The sequence below is a fragment of the Equus asinus genome, chromosome 11, assembly GCF_041296235.1.
Source record: "Equus asinus isolate D_3611 breed Donkey chromosome 11, EquAss-T2T_v2, whole genome shotgun sequence".
NCBI lineage: Eukaryota > Metazoa > Chordata > Mammalia > Perissodactyla > Equidae > Equus > Equus asinus.
In genome coordinates, this window is record NC_091800.1 from 84,850,363 (window position 1) to 84,872,621 (window position 22,259).

The 22,259-nt window shown below is 56.0% G+C and overlaps 2 protein-coding genes across 2 annotated transcripts in view; one reads left to right on the plus strand and one right to left on the minus strand.

Moving 5' to 3' along the window:
* Positions 1-273, minus strand: part of GAS6 (growth arrest specific 6) — a 43,778-nt gene extending 43,505 nt beyond the window's left edge. The window contains exon 1 of the mRNA XM_070520213.1: positions 1-273. Within this exon, the coding sequence (XP_070376314.1) occupies positions 1-67 (67 nt within the window). The 5' untranslated portion in view covers positions 68-273.
* LOC139046544 (uncharacterized) overlaps positions 66-22,259 on the plus strand; it is a 27,952-nt gene continuing 5,758 nt past the window's right edge. Inside the window, exon 1 of the mRNA XM_070520243.1 lies at positions 66-548. Within this exon, the coding sequence (XP_070376344.1) occupies positions 66-548 (483 nt within the window). The remainder of the gene's footprint in view (positions 549-22,259) is intronic.

The following is a 22,259-nucleotide window of genomic DNA, read 5'->3' on the forward strand; positions in this document are numbered from 1 at the left end:
TGTGCGCGGACTCGGAGGCCAGCAGGAGCAGCAGCAGCAGGGCGGCGGCGGGCCCGGGCGGCGGCATGGCGGGCCGGGGACGGGGGCCGGGGCCGGGAGCCGGGAGCCGGGAGCGCGCGCGGTCAGAGCGCCCGGGAGGCCGTGGCGAGGCGCGGGCGCCGCGGGGCGGTGGCTCTGGTCATCCTGGGCAGGCGGCTCTGAAGGTCACATCCCCGCGGCAGCCGCAGCGGCACCTCGGCCGGCGCTCGGGCGGGCCTGGGCGGGGCGCGCGGCGGGGGCGGGGCGCGGCGGGGCGTGGGCGCGGCCGGGGGCGGGAGCGGTCCGGGCGGGGCGCGCGGCGGGCAGGACTGGCCCCCAGCCCGCGCCCGCCGCCCAGTGCTGCGCACAGCCGGTTTTCGCCGGGAGATGAAAGACTGGTCTCAAGGGACTCAGGTCATCGGGACGTGGCGACCCCACACGCTGGCTGCTTAGACCAGCGCGTCCTGGAGGAGTTTCTCCCAAGTCGGCGATTGAGTTTATTTAATGGGGATGCGGCACAGCGTGACCAGGTACGATGCGACCTTTACCGGATTTAAACCTCTCTCCGACCCACAACCCAAATCTTCCACATCTTCTGTGGATTCTTCATTCCGGGGACATTTCTCAAGACTTAAAACCTACCCAAAAACGATAAACTGAGGTCAACCCGAATCCCAGTGGGTTAGTGAGATTAAATTATTTCCTTTTGTAATCTCTGTTTTCCATAATGATGACATTGAAAACCTTGAGGTTTCCCAGTAGATATTTAAGCTGAAAGCAACATTGTGCTGTTCTCAGAGACTAAGACGTTCTGTCTCTCCTCCCGGAATATTTCGCAAAGTCACAGGCAAAAAACACACAAACAAACAAAACCAAAACATAGCGGACCACCTCGGGGCGAGCAGGCCGCGCGGCAGGGGGGCCCTGGACGCGCCCTCTGAGGAATCCTGCTGTGGAAACCCCGCACCCCAAAAGAAAGATGAAAAGGGACGAGTCACCTCCTCCCCCAGCGCCTCGTCATTTGGCTTATGGGCTCAGCGCTGGGAGTCTGCGCCTCAGTTTCTCCTCCCCTTCTGTAGTGGGAGAATGAAGTGTCATTACTGGCAGATTCTTTGAGGCCCTAGGTTTGAAGATGGGGTTAATGAGCATTAATATGGTAAATTCGGGGAAATGAATGTTCCTGAGGACGATCTTCAAAGAGCACTAACAGTTTAATAGATCGGGCATCTGCACCTGTGTCTGGACTGGAGTGCTGGGTGCCCTGGTCAGCTGGCAGTGATGAAGCGTACTGAAAACAGTGACGCTCAGAAAGAACATTCATGATGTTAATTGTCCTGCTCGTTCTTAAGGAAAAGCACTGGTTTAAAAAATCAGGATGGAGCGGTAAATTCTTTAGTCGATATTTACACAGATCTTTAATTGATTAACGTCACTTCTGTTATTCCCGGTGTTCTAAGCCAGAGGCCCGTGGACAGTCTTTGGGAAGTGGGTGAGCTCCTGGGAACTGGTTGCAGTTGTTTTCTGCGTTCTTGGTGTGCGTTTCGAGAAGAGTTCATAGAGCTCTTGCAATTCTCAAAGTTCGATCCGAGTAAGAGCTGGTATTCTGGCCTCTACACATCCCTCTGGGAGGGTGCAGACCCCATGCGTCAGTTGACCAGACACTGGCGTGGCTTCACTGGACTGGGCCTTTCAGGTCCCCTGATCTGTTGGCTGGGTCCTCACTCAACCATTCTGCTGAGCTGGTACCCTGATCATGGACACACCTCCCTCTGTGTGGAGACTCAGCTTAATAAAACGCACTCACATTAACTTGCTCATTTTGTTTTGATAAATGCAGGTTGCAGAAAACAAATATGGGGAGCAAGGGAGGGTGTCTGACGCCAACTAACTCCAAAATGTTCAACCTAGTTACCAGTGCAGAAAATTTGCTTGAAAGCAGAAATGGGAAATAGATAAGAAACGATTTGGGTAATGTGTTCCAAAATTGGAAAGAGTTATCAGGCACTATTATACCCTGCAATAGCAATGGTGAATTGGACGGTTCCCCCACAGGAGGGGCAGGTTAGACCCAGGGCAATGGATGCTTTCTACGGACAGTCAACCAGTCTGTGGTCAGGAGGTGGAAAGCCGGTGGCTCCTCTTTCTGGGGATAAACTGGGATGAAAGTGTGGAGGTGCAGTGGGAGTGGGGGTATAGGAAATAAGATGTTAGTGGGAAAATGAAAGTTCTGCATCCCCCCTTCTGTCATCACTTCTGTGGGTGATGATTTCAAGGCAAGAAGACCATTCATTGATGTATCCACTCAATAAATCCACTCGCTGTTTTGTCTTAAAAGACACTGTGCTGGGTGCTGACCAAATCAATCATATTTAGTTTTTGTTTGGTTTTTAAACAGCTTTATTGTGGTGTAATGGAAATACAATAAATTGTACACAGGTTTCAGTGTATCTGTGACATATGTATATACCTGTGAAACCATCACCACAATCAAGTTAGGGACATACCCATCACTCAAAAACATTTCCACATGCCCTTTGGTAATTCCTCCCTTCCCCACTCCATCCCACATCCCTCGGCAAAACCACTGACCAGCTGTCTGTCACTATAGAATAGTTTGCATTTTCTGGAATTTTACGTAAAGGAATCATACAGCATGTGCACATTTTTGTGGGTTCTTTCACTCAGCATATTTATTTTCAGATTCATATACATTGTTGCATGTGTCAATAGGTATATCCTTTCTATTGCTCAATAGTGTTCCATTGTATGGATATGCCACAATTTGATTATCAGTCACCTGTTGATGGACATCTGGCTTGTTTCCAGCTGTGGGCTATCATAAATCAAGCTGCGATGAGCATTCCTGTACAAGTTGTTGTGTGTACATGGCTTTCATTTCTCTTGGGGAAGTATCTAAGAGCAGAATGACTGGACCGTATGCCAGATATTTAACTCTTTCAGAGACCGACAAACTGTTTTTCAAAATGATTTACCATTTGACATTCCCACCAGCCGTGTGTGAGCGTCCCAGTTGCTCCATCTTCCCAGCAACACTGGCTGTGGTTACTCTGCTTAGTTTTAGCCGTTCTGGTGGGTGTATTGTGGTATCACACTTTGGCTTGGTTTTGCATTTTCCCAGTAACTAATGATGCTGAGCAAATTTTAATGTGCTTATTGCCATCCAGATATGCTCTTTGGGGAAGAGTCTGTTTAAATTTTCTTATTTTTTTTTCTTTTACTTGGGATGTTTGGTTTCTAATTATTGAGTTATTTATTGAATTGTAAGAGATCTTTAAATATTCTGGATGTATGTCCTTTCAGAGTTGTGCTCACTAATGCTCTTTTCGTTTTTTTTTTTAAAGATTGGCACCTGAGCTAAGATCTGTTGCCAATCTTCTTTGTTTTCCTTCTTTTTCTTCTCTGCAAAGTCCCCCAGTACATAGTTGTATATTCTAGTTGTGAGTATCTCTAGTCGTGCCATGTGGGATGCTGCCTCAGCATGGCTTGATGAGCCGTGCCATGTCCGTGCCCAGGATCCAAACCAACGAAACCCTGGGCCGCCAAAGTGGAGCACGTGAGCTTAACAACTCGGCCACGGGCTGGCCTCTGCTCTATTCGTTTTTTTCAGTCCTTTTCTCTCTGTTTTGTTTTGATAGTTTCTCTTGCTATGCCTTCAATTCCTTAATCTAATCTTTTGCAATGTCACATCTGCTGTTCATTCCATCCAGTGTATTCTTCATCCCTGACATTTTATTTTGATTAGAGGCTAGGGGTTTGCCTGAAACTTTTTGGGCAGAACCGAGATACAGTCAGGGCCAAAGTCCCAGCTCTGAGGAAAAGCCCTTGCAGCACTCTGTCCCGGGCCTGTGAGTGTGGGCCCTCGGGACTGGGCCCTCACAGCCGTTCAGCTGGTTCTCTCCCCAGCCTTGGGAGTTTCTTTCCAACATGGTGATGATTTCCCTGAAGACCTGAGGGTCCCTCTGCACAGCCCCCACGTTCTTTCTCTGACCGGCCCTCTCCCCGGGTCTGCGCCCGCCTCAGGAAGCTGTCCCAGGGATCTGCCTGGGTGTCCGCTCCGCGCATGGTGACCTCAGCTCTCTCTCCAGGCAGCGTCGGGGCAGTCCCACGGCCCACCTCCTTTGTTTCCTGTCCCCCAGGGTTGCCTGACAGCAGTGTCTTGAAAACTGTCACTTCATATATTTGTCTGGCGCTCAGCTGTTTCAGGCAGGAGGAGTCTGGTCCGTGTTTCCCTATCTTGTCCAGAGCAGAAGTCCCCAGTCATGTTTTAATGAAGGTTTTTGTTTCAAACCATGTTTTGCAACCACAGGTAGGTCTTGAAGCCAATTTATTATTTTGTTAACCAGCAGCCTTTTAATGATGCAGAAGAGAATACAGGATACCGAGTTTATTACACGTGAGTTCTTCATTTCCGCTATAGCTATTTTGTGAGTGTGCACTGGGTCATGATGTAAAATGTATTTATAACTGTGGGTTGTGGTCAAAAAACTTGAAAAACACTGCATGGCATGCTGAATGAAGCGGGTCAGAAACCATTAAACCATTTTCCTGTTGCAGAAAACTCCTCCAGGGCCTTCCCCGAGGACGACCGCTTGTCCTGGTTTTCCAGGAGCGTTCCCAGGCTTAAAATAAAAAGTCCAGGGTCCCAGGACACTCTCAGCTGGGCACACAAAGATGGTTGCTCACCCCTCCCTGCCCCATTGGGGGTCCCTTTGCAGCCTGTGTCCTTCAAGCATTGGTGCCAAACGTCCACACATAAGTGGTTCTATGGAATGCTGTAGGGGTCTTCCCTTAGAAACAACATCCCTTTCTGGGCAAGGCTGTCTTCTGTAGTCTGCTTAACCCCTGCTTAGTCTGAACGGAGAGCATCACCCCGGCCTGAGTCCTGGGCCTGAGTCCTAGTCCTGAGTCCTTGGCCTGAGTCCTGGGCCTTTCTCCTGGGCCTGAGTCCTGGGTCCTGAGTCCTGGGCCTGAGTCCTAGTCCTGAGTCCTTGGCCTGAGTCCTGGGCCTTTCTCCTGGGCCTGAGTCCTGGGTCCTGAGTCCTGGGTCCTGAGTCCTAGTCCTGAGTCCTTGGCCTGAATCCTGAGCCTGAGTCTTGGGACCTGAGTCCTGGGCCTTTGTTCTGGGCCTGAGTCCTGGAGCCTGAGTCCTGGGTCCTGAGTCCTAGTCCTGAATCCTTGGCCTGAGTCCTGAGCCCGAGTCCTGGATTCTGAGTCCTGGGTCCTGAGTCCTGGGCCTAAGTCCTGGGCCTAAGACCTGGGTCCTGAGTCCTGTTCTTGAGTCCTGGGCCTGTGTCCTGGTCCTGTGTCCTTGGTCTAAGTCCTGGGCCTGAGTCCTGAGCCTGAGTCCTAGATCCTGAGTCCTGGGTCCTGCATCCTGTGCCGGAATCCTGGGTCTGAGTCCTAGGTCCTGAGTCCTGGTCTTGAGTCCTCGGCCTGAGTCCTGGACCTATTTTGTGGTCCTGAGTCCTTGTCCTGAGTTCTTGTCCTGAGTCCCAGGCCTGAGTCTCAGGCCCTGTGTCCTTGGCCTAAGTCCTGGTCTGAGTCCCAGGCCGTGAGTCCTGAGCCTGTGTCCTGGGCCTGAGTCCTGGGTCCTGAGTCCTGGGTCCTGAGTCCTGGGTTCTGAGTCCTGGGCCTGGGCCTGTCAAGTTTACAGAGCAGAGTGAGGGAGGGAAAGTGGCTGAAGACGGGCAGGGAGGAGGTGGGTGGTGGAGGGGAGGGACTTCGAGCCACATGGATAGGGTTCGCGTCCTCCACTCACTGTGAGTTTTGGCAAGTCACTTCTCCACCCCAAATTTCCTCCTCTTCAAATAGTGTGGCACTTCCTAACTCCTGATGTGTAGTATGACAATTCAGTGAGACCATGAGAGGGAACTCCTTGGAAGCTTTGACTGACCACCGGGTCCTGCTGCAGCTGCACAGCCTCCACGCCTGACTCCCTGGGAGTGTTAGAAGAAAGGGGGCAACAATCTGTGTTGAGCGTGACTGTTGCTGCTCCTAACCAGGTGTTGGTTCAGTCCAGAAACCATCCCCCACTCAGGTCCAGCACAAGAGAGCTGCGATGGTCAGTCCTGGGAGCTGAGGATGGCGGGCAGGGCGTGTGTGTAGGGGACAGGTGGTGGTGCCCCTGCCCAGGACTGGGGGTCGTCTGGGCATCCAGCAAGCCCCGTGACCTTCAGGTCTGAGGGAGCCCGAGAGTCAAGATGACCTAGGCAGCATCGTAGAGCATAAACACGTGGCCCGGTGGCCCCACTGTGCCTGTATTTGGGACAGAGCAGGAGCCCCGTAAAGCCGCTGCCCAGGAGAGGCTCTGGGAGGTGTGATTTCCCTAGTTCAGGGGTAATCGGGGCAGTTTGGCTGCAGGTGCAGATGCCCAACGGAGAGGGGCCTACGCTGCAAACAGGAACCTGTTGGTGTGGGTAACAGGAGTCCGGGCTGCGCTGACCGTGGGTTCCGGCAAAGCCTGGACACCGGTGTCCCCTCCCTGGGATCTGCTCTCCTGCTCCTGGAGTGGCGCGACTGCTCCAGCTGGCAGCCTCCTCACTCCTGGTGATCCCAGAGGAAGCGCACGTGGTTCGCGGGTCCACAGGTCTCCCTTGGAATCCTGGGATGGGTCTGTGCTCCCACCCGTGAGCTGTGGCCACATGTGCGTGGCTCTGCCTGGAAACGTGCAGTGCAGTGGCAGCCCCGCGGGCGGGTGGCGCTCCGAGGAGGGAAAGCCGCTGACAAAAGCAGACAGAACGCAGCCGCCCTTATCTGGAAGAACCACGTTCTGTTTTGGAGGCGTAGATAAGTATACCGTGTATGAAAGTTATGTTTTCAGAGCTTCCGGAACAATAACTTTTTTCAGAACATTTTTTCCCTTCTGGCTGATAAAACTATTTGTTTGAAAGATCTGTAAGTCGGCTTAGAAGGATACTTTAGCTGACGTTATTTTGTGGGTTCAACAGGCCCTTTGCTGCAACTACCACCCGATAGGCTCGCAGTTCATGGCAGACTCTCCTCTGGGGCTGGACCTCAGCTCCCGGGCGGCTGCGGTCTCCCTGGGGAGGTGTTAGACCCCCCCCCAGGCATTGCCACGTAACTACAGGTGGACTTTTAATTTTATTATTGTGACAAAGATGTCTATTTCACAAAACCTACTAGAAAATGTTCTTCTTTTTGTATCCCTTAGCATCCCAAATAAATGTGGTTAGCTAGGTAACTCCCAGCACACTTCAGGGGGCTTTGAAACTGAAGTAAAGTTGCCGCGGCAACGGCTGGACGGCTGCCTTTGTTACTGGTTCCTTATCAGCCTGGCTCTCGGAAGGCCTGGGAGGGTCAGCTCCGGTCTCTGCGGGGTGTGAGGGCCGCCTGGCTGGAGCAGGGCTGGTCCGGGCCAGACCAGGAAGGCGTGGGCTCACGGCCGGTGGTGGGTCCGTGCCATAGAGGTGGTCAGGAGGCGGGAGGACCTCGGAGCAGGGCAGGGCGGGAGCCGAGCCTGCAGGCGCCCCCAGGCCTCACGCATGTGAAGTGGGGCCAGAACGTCCGTGTGTGTGTGTGTGTGTGTGTGTGTGTGTCCGTGTGTGTCCGTGTGTGTCCGTGTGTGTGTGTGTCCGTGTGTGTGTGTGTGTGTCCGTGTGTGTCCGTGTGTGTGTGCGTGTGTGTGTGTGTGCGCGTGTGTGTGTGTGTCCGTGTGTGTGTGTGTGTGTCCGTGTGTGTGTCCGTGTGTCCGTGTGTGTGTGTGTGTGTGTGTGTCCGTGTGTGTGTGTGGGGGGGGTTCCCCTCACCCTCCGGCCCCCATCGTCCACCTTTGCGGCTCCCAGGGGTCCAGCTCAATGCCAGCCATCTGTCCAGTGGCCTTGAGCTGAAATAGTGCAACTTCCAGTGCTTTTCGGCCTGCTGGGTGACGACATTTGAAGCCAGGGCCATCCTAGAGTGTCAGAGATGCACAGCTGCCAAACCTCTGCCTGGGCAGGCTGGCTGTGTAAGACCCCCGATGGGGTTCCAGCAGTCTCTGTCTCTGCCTTGGGGGTCTGCCAGTTACAGTGATGACAATGACCCTTAGGAAAGTGGCTGTTACTGTTCCGTGGTATTAGGAGGGCTGGGCAAGGCCACAGGCGGGAGCGGGCCCTCAGCCGCCCCCTGCGCTCTGCCTGGAGCGACATCTGCACTGGACGGCCCTGTGTGGGTGCCATCTGCACCCCCGGTTTGTCTTGTTCTCTCTGACGCTGTGGAGCAGGTGGGAAAGAGCGGGATTCTCCCCTGACAGACGGGAAGACTGAGACCCCCGGACTCCGTGCCCGGTCGCCAGTCCACCCCACAGAGCCAGCCACCGCACTCAGACTTCTCGTTTCATTATCGACCACGAGCTCTGCCGCCAGCAGATCCCTGACCTCAGGTGACCCTGGTCCTGGGGCCATGACCCCAACGGCTTTCTCTGGTTTCTGATATTTATTCCTCCTGCACGTTTCAGCCTCATGGAACCGTGGTGCCCTTGGCCCCACAGTGGGGCTGGTGAATGGGCAGGAGGGGGCGTGGGGAGTCCACCCTCCCCCCATCTCTCCCTGTAGAATGGATGGCAGAACCTCCGTCCCAGCCGTCCTGAGAGTGACAGAGGGGCTGCAGGGGGAGCCCGGGAGGCCCACAGCGTGTCGGTCGTCAGCACTGCTGTCCGTTCTCACTGTTGCTGCAGGCAGGTCTGTCCGTGGGTCTGTCTGGACGGTTTAGGACTTTGTTGCTGTGATGATAAAATGTAACCGGCGCTGGGTTTCAAGGGTAAACCTCAGTCTGGGCTCTGAGAGAAGTTCTCTTGCAGCCTAACATCGGTAAAACGGGCAGAAGCCTCCGCTCAGGCCCTGGGTCTGTTCGTGGCCACGTCAGAGTGGGGGTCTCACTGGGTGACCCCCAGGCGACGCCGAGAGTCTGGGCAGTTTTTTGTCACTGGGGGTGCTGTCCGCCTCGAGTGGTCAGGCCAGAGGCTTCCCAGGAGGGGCCCCCAGAGAACCCGCCCAGCGGTCAGTGCCAAGGGGACAAGGGCGGGCTGGGGCAAGTGGGCCCAAGGGGGACCGAGGCCGTTCACACCGGGAGGCCTGGCAGAGGGCGGGTGGTGTCCTGGGAGAGCGGGATTGAGTGGGTGCCAGCGTTGCATTGCTTGTCTGGACAGGAATGGAACCACATGGACCCTAGAGGTCAGGGTTTGGAGTGTGGGGTCGGCTGCCCAGGCTGGGATCCTGTCGCTCACTCAGAAGCCCTGGATCTGATCCACGGGGGCAGGGCCAAGCAAGCCAACCCAGATGCACTGGAGTGGCCGCCCCGTGGCCGGTCCAGAGGCGGCAGCTCTGTTGGCCGGGTGGTGGCCCATGTCTGGTCTTCCCCTCCTGACTCTGTTGTTTGCTTCCTTCTATTTTCTCCTTTTCTGTTCCTCCGACACCTCTGCTCGCTCCCTATTTAACGTGCGTTGCAATTTCTGCCCAGCTCCCATGGCCACCAGCTTCCCTCCATCTGTGCCGACACCTCCCAGGGCTCCATCCTCCCGCCTGTGTTTGTCTTTGTGGCGGGATTGGACATTTCCGCCCAGCAGGGCAATCGCGTTTCAACACGGAACCCGCCGGTCGACTGAGAGCAGCTGCAGGGTCTCTGATGCCGACAAGCTTTGTGTGGCCGAGTGAGGCCCCTCCCTGGCCCCAGAGGCGGGTGCAACCAGTGTGGCCTGCGTACCTGCTCTCATGGCCAAGGCTAGATCAGAGGAGGGAGAACCTTGGCAAAGACCCTCGGCACGAGCTGCCCGCATCCCTCCCAGGAGGGGCCAGCCAGCTCCACTGTGGAGCAGGACACTCGGGAGCTTGGCTCATGCCGCGTTTGGTCTGCGACGTCAAGGAGCAGGGGCCGCTTCCAAGGACAGGAAGCCCCATGCTGCCCCCACCCGCCCAGCATGCACTCGCTTCCTTCTTCCCAGACCCGAGACTGTGCTCACGGGTGACAGCAGGAAACATGGAGGAACCTGGGAGCAGACGATGTCTGGGGACCCTTCTCACCGAGGTTCTGGGGAGAGGACGGCCACGTCCGCACGAGACACAGAGCAGTCGTCTGGACGTAGGACACACATGGGGGCTTCTTAATGATGTTCTGGGGGCCCGGACCCCGCCCGGTGCCAGCTTCTGCAGAGGTGGCTTTGTTCTGGAAGCCACAGAGGAGGTCATGTTGCTGGGCAGTGGGCTGCAGTGCTCAGCCGGGTCCATGCTCCCAGGGGTACGTGCTCCCAGGGGTACATGGGCATCCTCGCAGTTGAGATCCACATCCTTGCAGTGAGGCGCTCAGCTTTCCAAGTTATGACTGTGGCCTGTGACCTGGATGCTTCAGACTGGGCAAAAACTGGAAAACACACATGCACATGTGCACGCACACACACACACGCACACACACGCACACACGTGTACACACGCACACACGCACACACGTGCACACACGTGCACACATGCACACACGCACACGCACACACGTGTACACACGCACACACGCACACATGCACACATGCACACACGCACACGCACACACATGCACACACGCACACATGCACACACGTGTACACACGCACACATGCACACACGTGTACACACGTGTACACACGCACACACGCACACATGCACACATGCACACACGCACACGCACACACATGCACACACGCACACATGCACACACGTGTACACACGCACACATGCACACACGTGTACACACGCACACACGTGTACACACGCACACATGCACACACGCACACGCACACATGCACACACGCACACATGCACACACGCACACACGCACATGCACACACACACGCACACACATGCACACACGCACACATGCACACACGTGTACACACGCACACATGCACACACGTGTACACACGCACACATGCACACACGCACACGCACACATGCACACACGCACACATGCACACACGCACACACGCACATGCACACACACACGCACACACATGCACACACGCACACATGCACACACGTGTACACACGTGCACGCACACACACACACACACACGTGCACACACACCTTGCACGTGTGCGTCAGCAGGACAGAGCTGGGTTGGTCCTGAGCCAGGCATCTGGCTGGACCTGCTGCTCACAGCTGACGCGTCCAGGGCTCTCGGCCATGGCCCTTGGCCGGCTCTGCTCTCCCTCTTGGCCCCTCTGCGTCTCAGGCGCTCAAGGGAGTGGGTGAGGTGTCGGGAGAGGAGCTGAGGACATGGGTGCTGGGAAGCCCTGGGTCGGCCGTACCAACGGGCATCCCTCCTGGGGACACACAGGCGTTCGTGGTCTGTGGTGACCCTTGGGGGCCGGGCAGAGTGTGGAAGTCATTTCCACTGTCACCATGAGCAGGGAGGTCACTGGCATTTAGGGGAGGGAGCCAGGGGTTCTGAGCACCCTGCTGGAGCCGAGAGTCCCACACAGACTGTGCCACGTGACTGTCGCCTGTGCCTCTGTTGATACACTCGGGAACAGGAGAGCAGGGCCGTGAGGGCCGTGTTCCCAGCTGGGTGTTTGGGTGATCCGTGGATGGCTGTGGGGCCTGCTCTGGTCTGGACAGGACCGTCCCTCCAGCCCTGAGCTTGACCGTGACCCTGTGCCCCAGGCCCGAGCTTGACCATGACCCCGTGCCCTAGGCCCGAGCTTGACCGTGACCCCATTTTCCAGGCCTGAGAAGAGCCTCTGGGTTGGCCCTCACTGCCTGCCTGTGAGAGGCACGTGTTGGGGGCTGGGCCTCCTGCACCCCCGCCATCAGGGATCCGCGGCTCAGGTTTCGCTGAGGCTCTGGAGGAAGGAAGGAGGGTGGCCGCCCACAGGGAAGCGCTGGAAGCCGAGGCCTGTGCGTGTGGTGTGGCGGGCAGTTTCACCCGGACAGGCCAGCGCAGGGCAGCGCCTAGGACCAGTTTCCAAAGCAGCTGGCGGCTTTCACGGAGCCCGAGGACCTGCACACCCCGGGAGGGCCTTTCTGATGACAAGCTGGAGCCGGTGTTTCTCAGGGCAGGTCACCGCGGCCCCGCCCTGGGTGGCTGGGAAAGGAGGCAGCGAGCGCAGCCCCGCATCGGCGGGCCGGATGCGCCCGAGCTATGGCGGCTGAGCCCTGTGTGTGCGGGAAACACCACGTCCGTGACTGAGTGGGCCGTGCCCGCCGGGGACAGCAGCCTCCTGTGGAGGGGAGCTCGCTTGGTACCTTCTTCCTAGATTTCTGCACCTGTCGAGTTTCACAATTAGCAAATGTTACCGTTAGAACAAGAATAATTCACGAGTGTCAGTGGCCCCTCTGAGGAGCGCTTGCCCTGGCACAAGGAGGGAGGTTTGCGGTGACTCCAAGGGCTCAAGTGAGGGGCAGAAGGCGACGGCGCGAGACCTGGGACACTGCCCCGGACCCGTGGGACGGCTCGGGGGAGGCCCCCTGCTCTCGCTGATGTGCGAGCGCCACGAGGCGCTCCTGACTGTGGAGCTTGTCAAGATTGTGGGGTTTCTGGGGTGAATTATCGGACTGCTTCTGCCTGAGCCCCTCTCTCCTCTGTCACCACCATGGGGACCTTTGAAAAGTCACGTGACTTTGTTTACTGACTTAGAAAACTATGCCGTGACCGTCTTCCCTGCAAACAGCCTCTGGAGACCGAGATGGCTCCGTTTTCACAGAAGGAATCGGGAGGCCACGGACTTTCCTGGAGAAAACCCTGAACGCACTTCTGAGCCCAAACCCGGGAGCGTAAGGAGCCCGGGTGAGGGGTGTTGTCGTCCTCCTGGTCCCTCTGGGAGAAGGGGCTCCAGCTCTGCCCGGTCTTGGAGGGGCCGCGCTGCGCCCTGGGTGTCTGGGACCAGGAGGCGGGCCGCCTGCGGGGTCAACCGGGGCGCATGGTGGAGCGCGGCGTCGCTCACCCGGCCTGGCGTGACCAGGAGTCCGTGTGTCATTTCAGGCTGGCCTGACAGAAACGAGGTCCCAATAACAGGAGACTGAGGAGCCCCTGCCGCGCTCAGACACCTCCCCTGTTTGATGAGCGGGGGATGGTTCTCAGCGACACCAGAGGATGGGCCTTGGCGGGGCGGGCTCAGAGCTCACCTCCTCTCTCCTCGTCTGGTCTGGTGCGGGGGTGGGCCTTCCTGCAGCCCCTCCCTGCTTCCCCCACCCCCGAGGTGCCCAGGGCAGCTGAGCGGGCAGCAGAGAGGATGGGGTCGAGTGCTGGTGTCTGACTGCCTTTCGTGGCTGCCTCAGGGCGCGTGAGACGTGGTGGGCAAGGCGGTCTCAGACGATGGGGCTCACCTGCAGGCTCGGCTCGAGCACACTGGCAGTGCGGACAGGACTGGAGCCCGGGTGGTGATGTCGTGGAAGGTGAGCGAAGCTTTTGAGAAGGTATTGAGTGAACCATGGTGCGCGTCTCCTGCTGGGGGCTGAAGTTTGGGGAGCCCTAGGGCTTCAAACAAGCTGATGAGCTTTGCTTTAATTAATTAAAAGAACTAATTTGACATGGAGCTTGAAGAGGTCTGGAAATGTTAGCCTGGAGAATATCCAGAACACTCATAGCAGCTGATTGAGCCTTTGGAGTTGACCCAGCTGTTCTAACACACGGAGTTGGTTTCTAACCAACAAGCCAGTCCAGTGACAGCACCTAGGGCACCCTCGGGAGACCTGACCCCCATGTCAGCGTGGCCAGCCAGGCTCCCGTCCTTAGGAAGGGGGTCCGCAATGTGTGTGTCAGTGTCCTGGGGCCGCCGTAACAAAGAGCCACAAACCAGGGGGCTTAAAACAACTGGGATTTATCCTCTCACAGTTCTGGAGCCCACAAGTCCAAAATCAAGGTGCCACAGGGCTGCACTCCCTCCGGAGGCTCCAGGAGAGAGTCATTCCTGCCTCTTCCAGCCCCGGGAGTTTGTGGGCAGTCCGGGGCTCCTGGACGCGTAACTTCAGTCTCCGCCTCTGCCTTCAAGGTGTTCTCTCTCTGTGTCTCTCCTCTTCTAACAGGACACCTGTCACATTGGAACAGGCCGCCCTCTTCCAGTGTGACCTCATGCTACTGGTCACATCTGCAAGGACCCCATTTGCAAATAAGGTCACAATCTGAGATCTGGGGGCCAGGCCTTCAGCATGTGAATTTGGGGACACAGTCAGCCCGTAACAGTGGGTAATGGGACAGCAGAGCCCGAGACGCCTCCCAGAGGCTTGGCTTGAAGGTGAGATTCAGGCTGTGGGTTTCCTGATGACACGGAGCCGGGAGGGACCCGTCTCTGAAGCTGCTGCCCCGAGCCGCCCTCAGGGACGGTGGCTCTGCCTCAGGGAGATGACAAAGTACAGTTTTAAAATTTCAAAAGCTGACTTTCACGCAAGTACAGAACGAACCGGTGTCAGAGATTTATTGACTCATTAATGAAGGAACCAGAAAGTTGATAAAGCTGGTTCCAAGGGTGATCGAGGGGACCAGGCGTTCACAGGCTTTAAAGAGGAAAATGAGAGCAAGGTCGCTGGATCAGACAGAACAGGAGAGTGTCCTGCAAGGTGACTAAGTACGTTTAATATGTATCTGCCAAGTTACATTTTAATATATTTGTATTAATAAATAAAGAAGCATTATTTTAGTTATTAACGATTGATAATTTACAATAACATTCACTGTGAATGTTTATTTAATAGTAATAATATTGATTTATTAATATTATTTAATATTAATAACATGCCATTTATTGACAATTATATGGTTATTTTAAACAATTCAATGTTTCAATATTTACATATTTATCAATATTGTATATTGAACACATGTGTACCTTTTGAAGTTATCTTTGCTCATGGGCAGCAGTTATTGGCCTCTCTCCTGGAGGAGCTCTGTGCCTGAATGAGTGACCTGGAGTCTGAGTCTGATTCACGGTAAAGGCAGCGTGAGCCTGGCGCTGTGCCGAGGTGGTGGCGTGGGCCCGGTGGGCTTGGGGAAGGACGCCCGTGTGACGATGGAGGGACCCACTGCGTGCTCGCTGGCCTTGTCTTCGAGTTTGGGAAGAGGCCCTCGTACGTCTCAGATGGCTTCTGAATCTTCTCACAACGTAGGCTGTTATCAGTTACCGTCTAATCCGTGTCCTGTACTAGTGGCGGAATCGATGGTTCTGGACAAGAAAGACTGTCCGCTGGCTGAATTCCTTCACGACGAGATTTACCAATTTCAGGACTTAGTTGGGAGTCTGCTTAGTGAGCTCAGGCCACCTGAGCGTGGAGGTGCCTCCCGGGCCCCAAGCGTGTTCACTAAGGGTCTGTGTGTTGGGCAACTCGTTATTTGGCGCTTAGAGAATAAGGGAAGTCTTGTTGAAATTCCTGTTTGGGAGCCAAGAGCAGACACTCAGACTGTTGCATCTACAAGACAAATTCCAGGTACAGCAAATAAATCTGGTCAAGTTCTTAGAACTGACAGTGAGGGTCAACACCCGTCTCTTACACTGCTGTTTACGATGTGCCAGTGGGATTTGCTTTGTGGGTGTGCAGGCACCTCAGACCTCGAGGTGGGGCCTTCCGAGAGTCGTGCAAGCAGGTGCCAGTCATCCTCACTCCCCCGGGGAGATCGCTCCGGTCCAGCTGTCACACACACGGCCTGTCTAAGGTGGAGGGCAAAGCCGTGCCCCTCGGATCTATTTCTCTGCTTGGAACCTGTTACCAGACTCTTGCGGTCTGGAAGTGGAAGCAACTCCAGAGTACAGGCTGGCGTCTCCTGCTTTCTTCAAGGCGGAGCTGAGAAAGCGTGTCGGCCCTCGTCCCTGACACGGTCCTCAGCGACAATGCTCGGGAATTAAGTCAGCCCCCACCCCCTGCAGCTCGCGACATCCGAGGCTGCAGTCTTCCTGTCTGCATACGTGGGAGGTCTCCCCAGGAGCTGAGCAGAGAGCAGAGCTGGCCAGTAGCTGGAATCTGCTTCCAGCGCTGTTGGGGTTACTAGGCCTTAAACAACCAGCCTCCAGCTAACCAGCCCGGGATGAGTGAGCAGCGGCCACTGGGACTCCGCGAGGGTCTGGACACAGCAGGCGCCGTGAGGACGTGCATGTGAAGAGAAGGCGGCTCCTGGATGCAGGGCTTCCTCCTGCCCCAGTTTCAGAGCTTGGGACGTGCATGATTTGTATGCCACACGGAAATGGATCTACTTTTACTGGCTTTTCCTTGCAAGAGGCAGGGGGAAACAACCATTAGTTATGGTCCATCGGAGCTGCCAGATCCTCTGTGGTCATGGAGGAGAGAGCCAAGCACGGGGAGCACGCTTCCTCGGCCCCAGGCCACGGGGGTGGGCGCGTTCTGGTGCCCGGAGTGAGTAAGGACGTTCTGGGATTTAACAGAGCAAATGACTCGTGGAAGCTGTGCCCGCTCTGTGTGGGACTTGCCAGACGCAGGGCACGGCCCTGGGGGGAGGCTGTGGCATTTGCTGAAGGATGCAGGGGCCAGAGCCAGTGAGACAGAAGTGCCTGCTGCCTCCTTCTCAGGCCATGGTGCAGCCCCACTTCCCACCCCACAGCGTGGAAGGTCCACTCGGGGGCCGACACCCCAATTCCCTGCACAGGGTCCAGGACAGTGGAGACGCAGACGATGCGCAGCTAACTTCAGTTCACCCACAGACGGGCTCCGGACACTGTGTGTGGATCAAGTCATGTCTGACATGCAGGAGCCGAGCTTTCCTGCCACCCCCCTGGTGTGTCCCTGTGGAAAACAGGACGCCCAGCTTCAGCAGACTGTTTTAATTTCTGTGAAACTCAGGTTGAAGACGTCATCTGCTGTGTTGCTGTTGGTTATGTCCGTGTAAGAGCCCAGTCGATGCTTTTCTGTGTGTAGATTCAAGACAAAATGCTCTTTCACAGAGAAAATTGGGGGGCTTGTCAGGCACCGAGCGTCGTCCCAGGTGCTGGAAGCACAAGGTCCGGGCATCCCGGAACCACGGCTGTCATCATGGGAGGCGGAGCATGCGGCTACCTCTGGGGGTCTCTGTGTTGTTGCACTTAATTACAGTATTTTACTTCCTTTCCCATTTCACAGACGAGCAGCCTGGGCTCACAAAGGGTAAGTGTCTTGACCAGTGTCTGAGGCAGAAGTGGCTGGATCGGTTTGAGTCTGGTTCTGTGGGGCTCGACATCCCCACAGTCCTTGTGCTGTGGTTCCAGGCTCTCCTGCGATCCATGGGGGGCACCCTCTACGTGAAGAGGAATCCCCATGTCGCTGCTGAGAGCCACGTCCCGTCTCTGACCAGCCCACAGCGCCATCGGGGCCTAGAATTCGGTCAATATTAACTCGATTCGTTCTTCTTGTGTGCGTGACGTCTTAAAAAAAATAATTTATTGAGGTGAAATTCACATAAAATTAACTGTTTCAATGTGAACAACTCAGTGGCATTTAGTGAGTTCACAGTGTGTGTAGTCATCGCCTCTGTCTAGTTCCAGAACATTCCATCGCTTCAGTGAAACCCCACCCCAGTCAGCACTCACCTCCATCCCCCTCCCCTGGCCCCAGCACCCGCCGGTCCATGTCCGTCTGTGTCTGACAGAATCGTACAACACACGTCTTCTGTGATGGCTTCTTACTCCCAGCACGGTGTTTCCACTGCCCGTCCACGTGGTAGCGTGTCAGAGCTGCGTTCCTTTTTATGGTCGAATAACATTCCATTGTGTGGTGGGCCACGTTCTGTCTGTTCAGTTGATGGGCATTTGGGTTGTTTCCGCTTTTTGGCTGAATCCCGCTGCTCTGAACATCGCTGTGTGGTTCACCGTGTTTTCTTGTGTTTCTGTGTGTGTGCCCATACGTGTGTTTCCTGTCTTTTCAATCAATGGTTAATTTTTTTCCAGAAGTGCATTTTGAAAATATTATTGATGCCTTTATTTCCATTCCACTAAATCCAATAAAGTTAAATTACAATAAATTTTATTTTTGGTATAAATACAGCATTTTGACTTAAATTAACGTTCTGAGTTTAATATGCCTACTTTTCAATTTTTCAGTGTCTTTCTCCAGTACTTTAATGTCCCAGAAAGACTGTTTACAGCACGTATGAAGCGTGTATGTAGGGCGCATGTTTTCCATTCTGTCCCAGGCCGCGGCATAACTTGGCCAGCACAGGTGGCTGCCGGTCCTGGGGGTGCCGGGTGGGGGCTTGTGGGAGCTTCAGCTGCGCCCCCAACCCCTGCAGTAAAAAGTCGTAATAATAATAGTGTCTGCTGAGGATGACGGAGTTCTGTGTCCTTCATAGAGAATCTATGGAAGAGCCTTTGGAAAGCTTTGCTCCTTGTCTTTATCTGTAACATGAGATCTAAGTGAATGCAGCGCCCGCTGGTCCCCGTGGCTTCATGCTAACAGGGTGCGTCTTCCCCATCCTTTCTCCCCACACCCCTCTGTTGCAGAGGCTCAGCCAGGACCGGCTTCCCACCACGCGACTAAGTTCTCAGCAAGACGGCCGGGTTTGGGTGCCCCTGCACGTCTCGTCCGTCCTCGGAGGGCCCGGCGTCCACCACACAGACAGAACCAGCACCAGGCTCAGGAACGGGCCAGCCAGCAGGAAGGGAGGTGCCGGTCCCTGAACCTCCTGGGGCTGTTCCCCACAGCCTGGGCCTGCCGCTCGGAGCAGACGGGCCTACCATTCCTTAAGTGTCCTGTGAACTCGGGCTTCTGCTGCGCAGCATGACCCTGACCCCGGCCACACGGTGGCGGGTGTGTGTCTGTGACATCAAGACACTGTAGGGACATCTGCAGCAAGGCTGGGCCTGGGGACCACCGAGCAGCCCCAGGCCTCTCGCACGGGGACGTGGCCTCCCTCCGCATTGACAGCCCTGGTCCACGTGTGGCCACGTCTGTGGCAATCTCGGCCCCTTCGTGGGGCTCTCTGCCCCCTGTGCCCTGGGCTGCCACCACCCTCAACCCTCACTGACGTCGCAGTTCGGAGGCTCAGTCTGAGGCTGCATTGGAGTATATCTGTGGTCAGGCCTGTCCGTGGGGCTGCAGAAGTCAGGGTCACCTCCCGACTTGCGGCTCCAATTCTGAGAGATGACTGAACCGCAGGAACGAGAGTGGATAGAGGCACGTCCCACCTTTGCCGGGACCTCGGGCGGGGGGAGCATGGCTGCGGCGGTGCTGGAAGGAGGAAAACACTCTGGAGGTTTCACAGCCCGTGTGACGCTGTGGGCTCAGCTCCACCCCTGGGCTTGGCTGCTCTGCTCCTGACGGCAACTGTGGAGACCGCAGCCCACCGAGAGCCACAGAGCACCGTCCCACCTGGCAGTGCCCTGGACACCACGGGGAGGCCGCCCTCGGCTCCCTCAGCCTTTCCAAGCGAGACTGGGCCGGCGAGAACGCAGAGTCCGGAAGGAAGCCCTTTGTCCAGCCCCGCTTATCTGACTGCAGCAGCCACGGCCGTCCTCTCACAACAGGCCGTTTCCTTGTGGAACAAGGCGGAGTGTCCATAGTCCGCGGTGGCTTCCCCTCGGGGTCGGCGGACCGTGACCTTCTCTGTCGTCGGGGGTTGGGGTTTGGATTGTGACGATGCCAACGGGAGTGACGCCGTGAGCCGGGCGGGCTCCAAGCTCTTCACCACCACTGAGAACTGGAAGGCGCTGCAGCCTCCGTTTCCCGGCAGAAGACAGTGCAGGCAAAGGTCACGCAGGCAGAAGCAGAGACCGTCCTTGGAAGGTGTGAGTCCCGCTAAGGCCTAAGCTTTAGATAGCGGCAAATTGTCGCCAGCAAAGCGCCTCATCAGTTTCCTCCTCCTCCTCCTTCACGAGGAAGGCTGTGCCTCCCGATGGAGGAGCTGAGGTCGGGCATGGCTGCCCTCCTGGCTCAGGCAGTGTCGCTGGGGAAAATCAGTTCCCAAAGCAACTTGGTGTCCACACGCGCGAAATGCTCATTGAGGGAACTTCCAAACACACACACGGAGGCCAGCCTAAGGTCGCAGGGTGATCCATTACCCGCGGCCATGATGCCAGCACAAGGCTGGCCTTGTTTTGTCTACACCCCACCCACTTCCCCACTGGGTTATTTTAAGCCAGTCCCAGATGTCATATTATTTTATCCATAAACATTTCAGAAAGTATTTCTAAAAGATGAGAACTAAAAAAACCACACACAACCACAATGCCATATTCACATCTAAAATAATTGGCAAGGATTCCTCAAAATCACCAGCTATCAGTGTTCAGGTTTCCTGGTTGTGTCAACATGTCTTTAGGTCGCTGTTTTTCCCAGTTAGCATCTCATAAGTCGTTTTTCATCTTCTCGTCTCCCCCGACCCTTTTCTCTGTGGTTTATTTGTCATGTCCTATGGTCCCTGCCATCTGGGTTTTTCTGGCTGCAGCTGCGGCGGCGTCAGTGCGCCCGTCTTTGCTGGACGTTGTCAGGATCCCACCCCGACACACATGTTTCAGGTTCCGTGTTGGCAAGAACACGAGATGGGGGCGGTTCTGCACGTCTGTGAGAGGACCCATGTCTGCTGGCCCCCCATGGTGTCGTGGCGTTTGGTGTCATCCTAGGTCCTTTCTTGCACTGCATGGGGAAGGCGTTCTAGCTGTATTCGTCCTCTTTTCTTAGTCGTAAATCTTCTCTGACAAGAGATTCTCCCTCACCAGCCATTTGACCGCCCTGAGGTCTGTCCAGGACAGGCAGAGTAGACGCTCTGCTCTTCCCACTGTTCACCGGGTTTCAGAAAAACAAGTTGGTTTTTGGCCTCTGCAAAGGTGACTTATGTCATTGTTATTTTTGGTGTGGTTACAAACTCCTGGGTTTTAGCATCTTTGGCGTGTTTCAGCCCATTGCAGAGGTGGACTTGCCTGACCCCGGGCCAGCGGCCCTGTCCTCTTGCAAGTGCCCACCTTGTTTCATTGCTCGTTTCCTCAACGTCTCCCCACCTGTGCATCATGTGGTGCTGCTCTGACGGGCAGTTGGTGACGTGTACTAGTTTTTCCTGGTCAGGATTTTTTGGGAGAAAAGGAAGGAGTGGGGTTAGCAAAGGAACAGGATCCCTCTTTCTGCCTTAATAACATTTCTGAAACTTGTCACCCCAGGAGTGGAACAGAGAACCTATGAGGGCTGTTTTCTCTCTCCTCCTCCTTACGGTTTTTCCTCACACAGAGGTGTCCCTTTGTAAGTCAGCACTCAGAGAGGGCAGGCCCTGGTGGCCTACTGGTTGAGTTCGGCACCCTCTGCTTCAGCAGCCTGGGTGCAGACATATACTGCTGGTCAGTGGCCATGCTGCGGCAGGCATCCCACATACAAAATAGAAGAAGATTGGCACAGATGTTAGCTCAGGGCGAATCTTCCTCAGCAAAAAAACGAAACATAAAAAAGCTCCAACACTCAGAGGAACAGAGGACAGCCTCGGGCAGCTGTGCCATGAGCCCTCCTCCCTGCAGAGTGGCCCTGTCACCACTGGGCTGCCCCTCACGTGTGCAGGGACGAGGGTGCAGAGGGAGCCCTCTGGGCTAGGAGTTGCTCTTCTCGTGCCCTCCTGGCTAGGACTGCACCCTGAGGGGCTCGTGTGCTTATGTGGACGCCCCAGCCCCAAGATCAAACCCCATCTACCCCCATAAACAGGCTCGGGGTACAGGGACTAGCAGGAGGCCTGCCTGTGAGCGCTGGACCCAGGAGAGAACAGGCAGGAGTCCTGGGGGCAGGAGTGGGGCTGAGGGCAGGGAGCCCAGGTCCTGGGGTCAGGGTCTTGGGGTCGGTCCTGGGGTCAGGTCCTGGGGTCAGGAGAGCTCTCTGGAGGATGGAGGTAGAGCTGCTCCCTGCTGGAGGTCTGTCCACACATGGCTGCAGCACAGGATCCCACAAGACCCTATCCAAGAGGCTGAAGCCATAGAGACTGGACCGGACTCTTCCTCAGCCCCCTGTCCTGCGGGCCTCCTCCTCCACCACCACAGACCTTTGCCCTTCGACTTCTTAGGGCAGCTCCCACAGGAGAGGAAGGCCTGGGGAAAGCTCTGATTGGACAACTGCTGAAGGTGGTGTGGAGGGTCCTGATTGGCTGGTCCCATGGCGTGGGTGGAGGGTCCTGATTGGCTGCTCCTGTGACTGAGCGGCATGGAGGATCCTGATTCGCTGTTCCCGTGGCCGAGGCGGTGGAGGGTCCTGATTGGCCGCAGCCGCGTGGACTGAGCCTCCCCGGGCGGATCGGCTGCTGTTGGGCGGTGGCGGCGGCTGCTGCAATCCTTTGACGTTATAGGGAGAAAGGCCTGGGAGGAGTGGCCGTTCGCTCACGT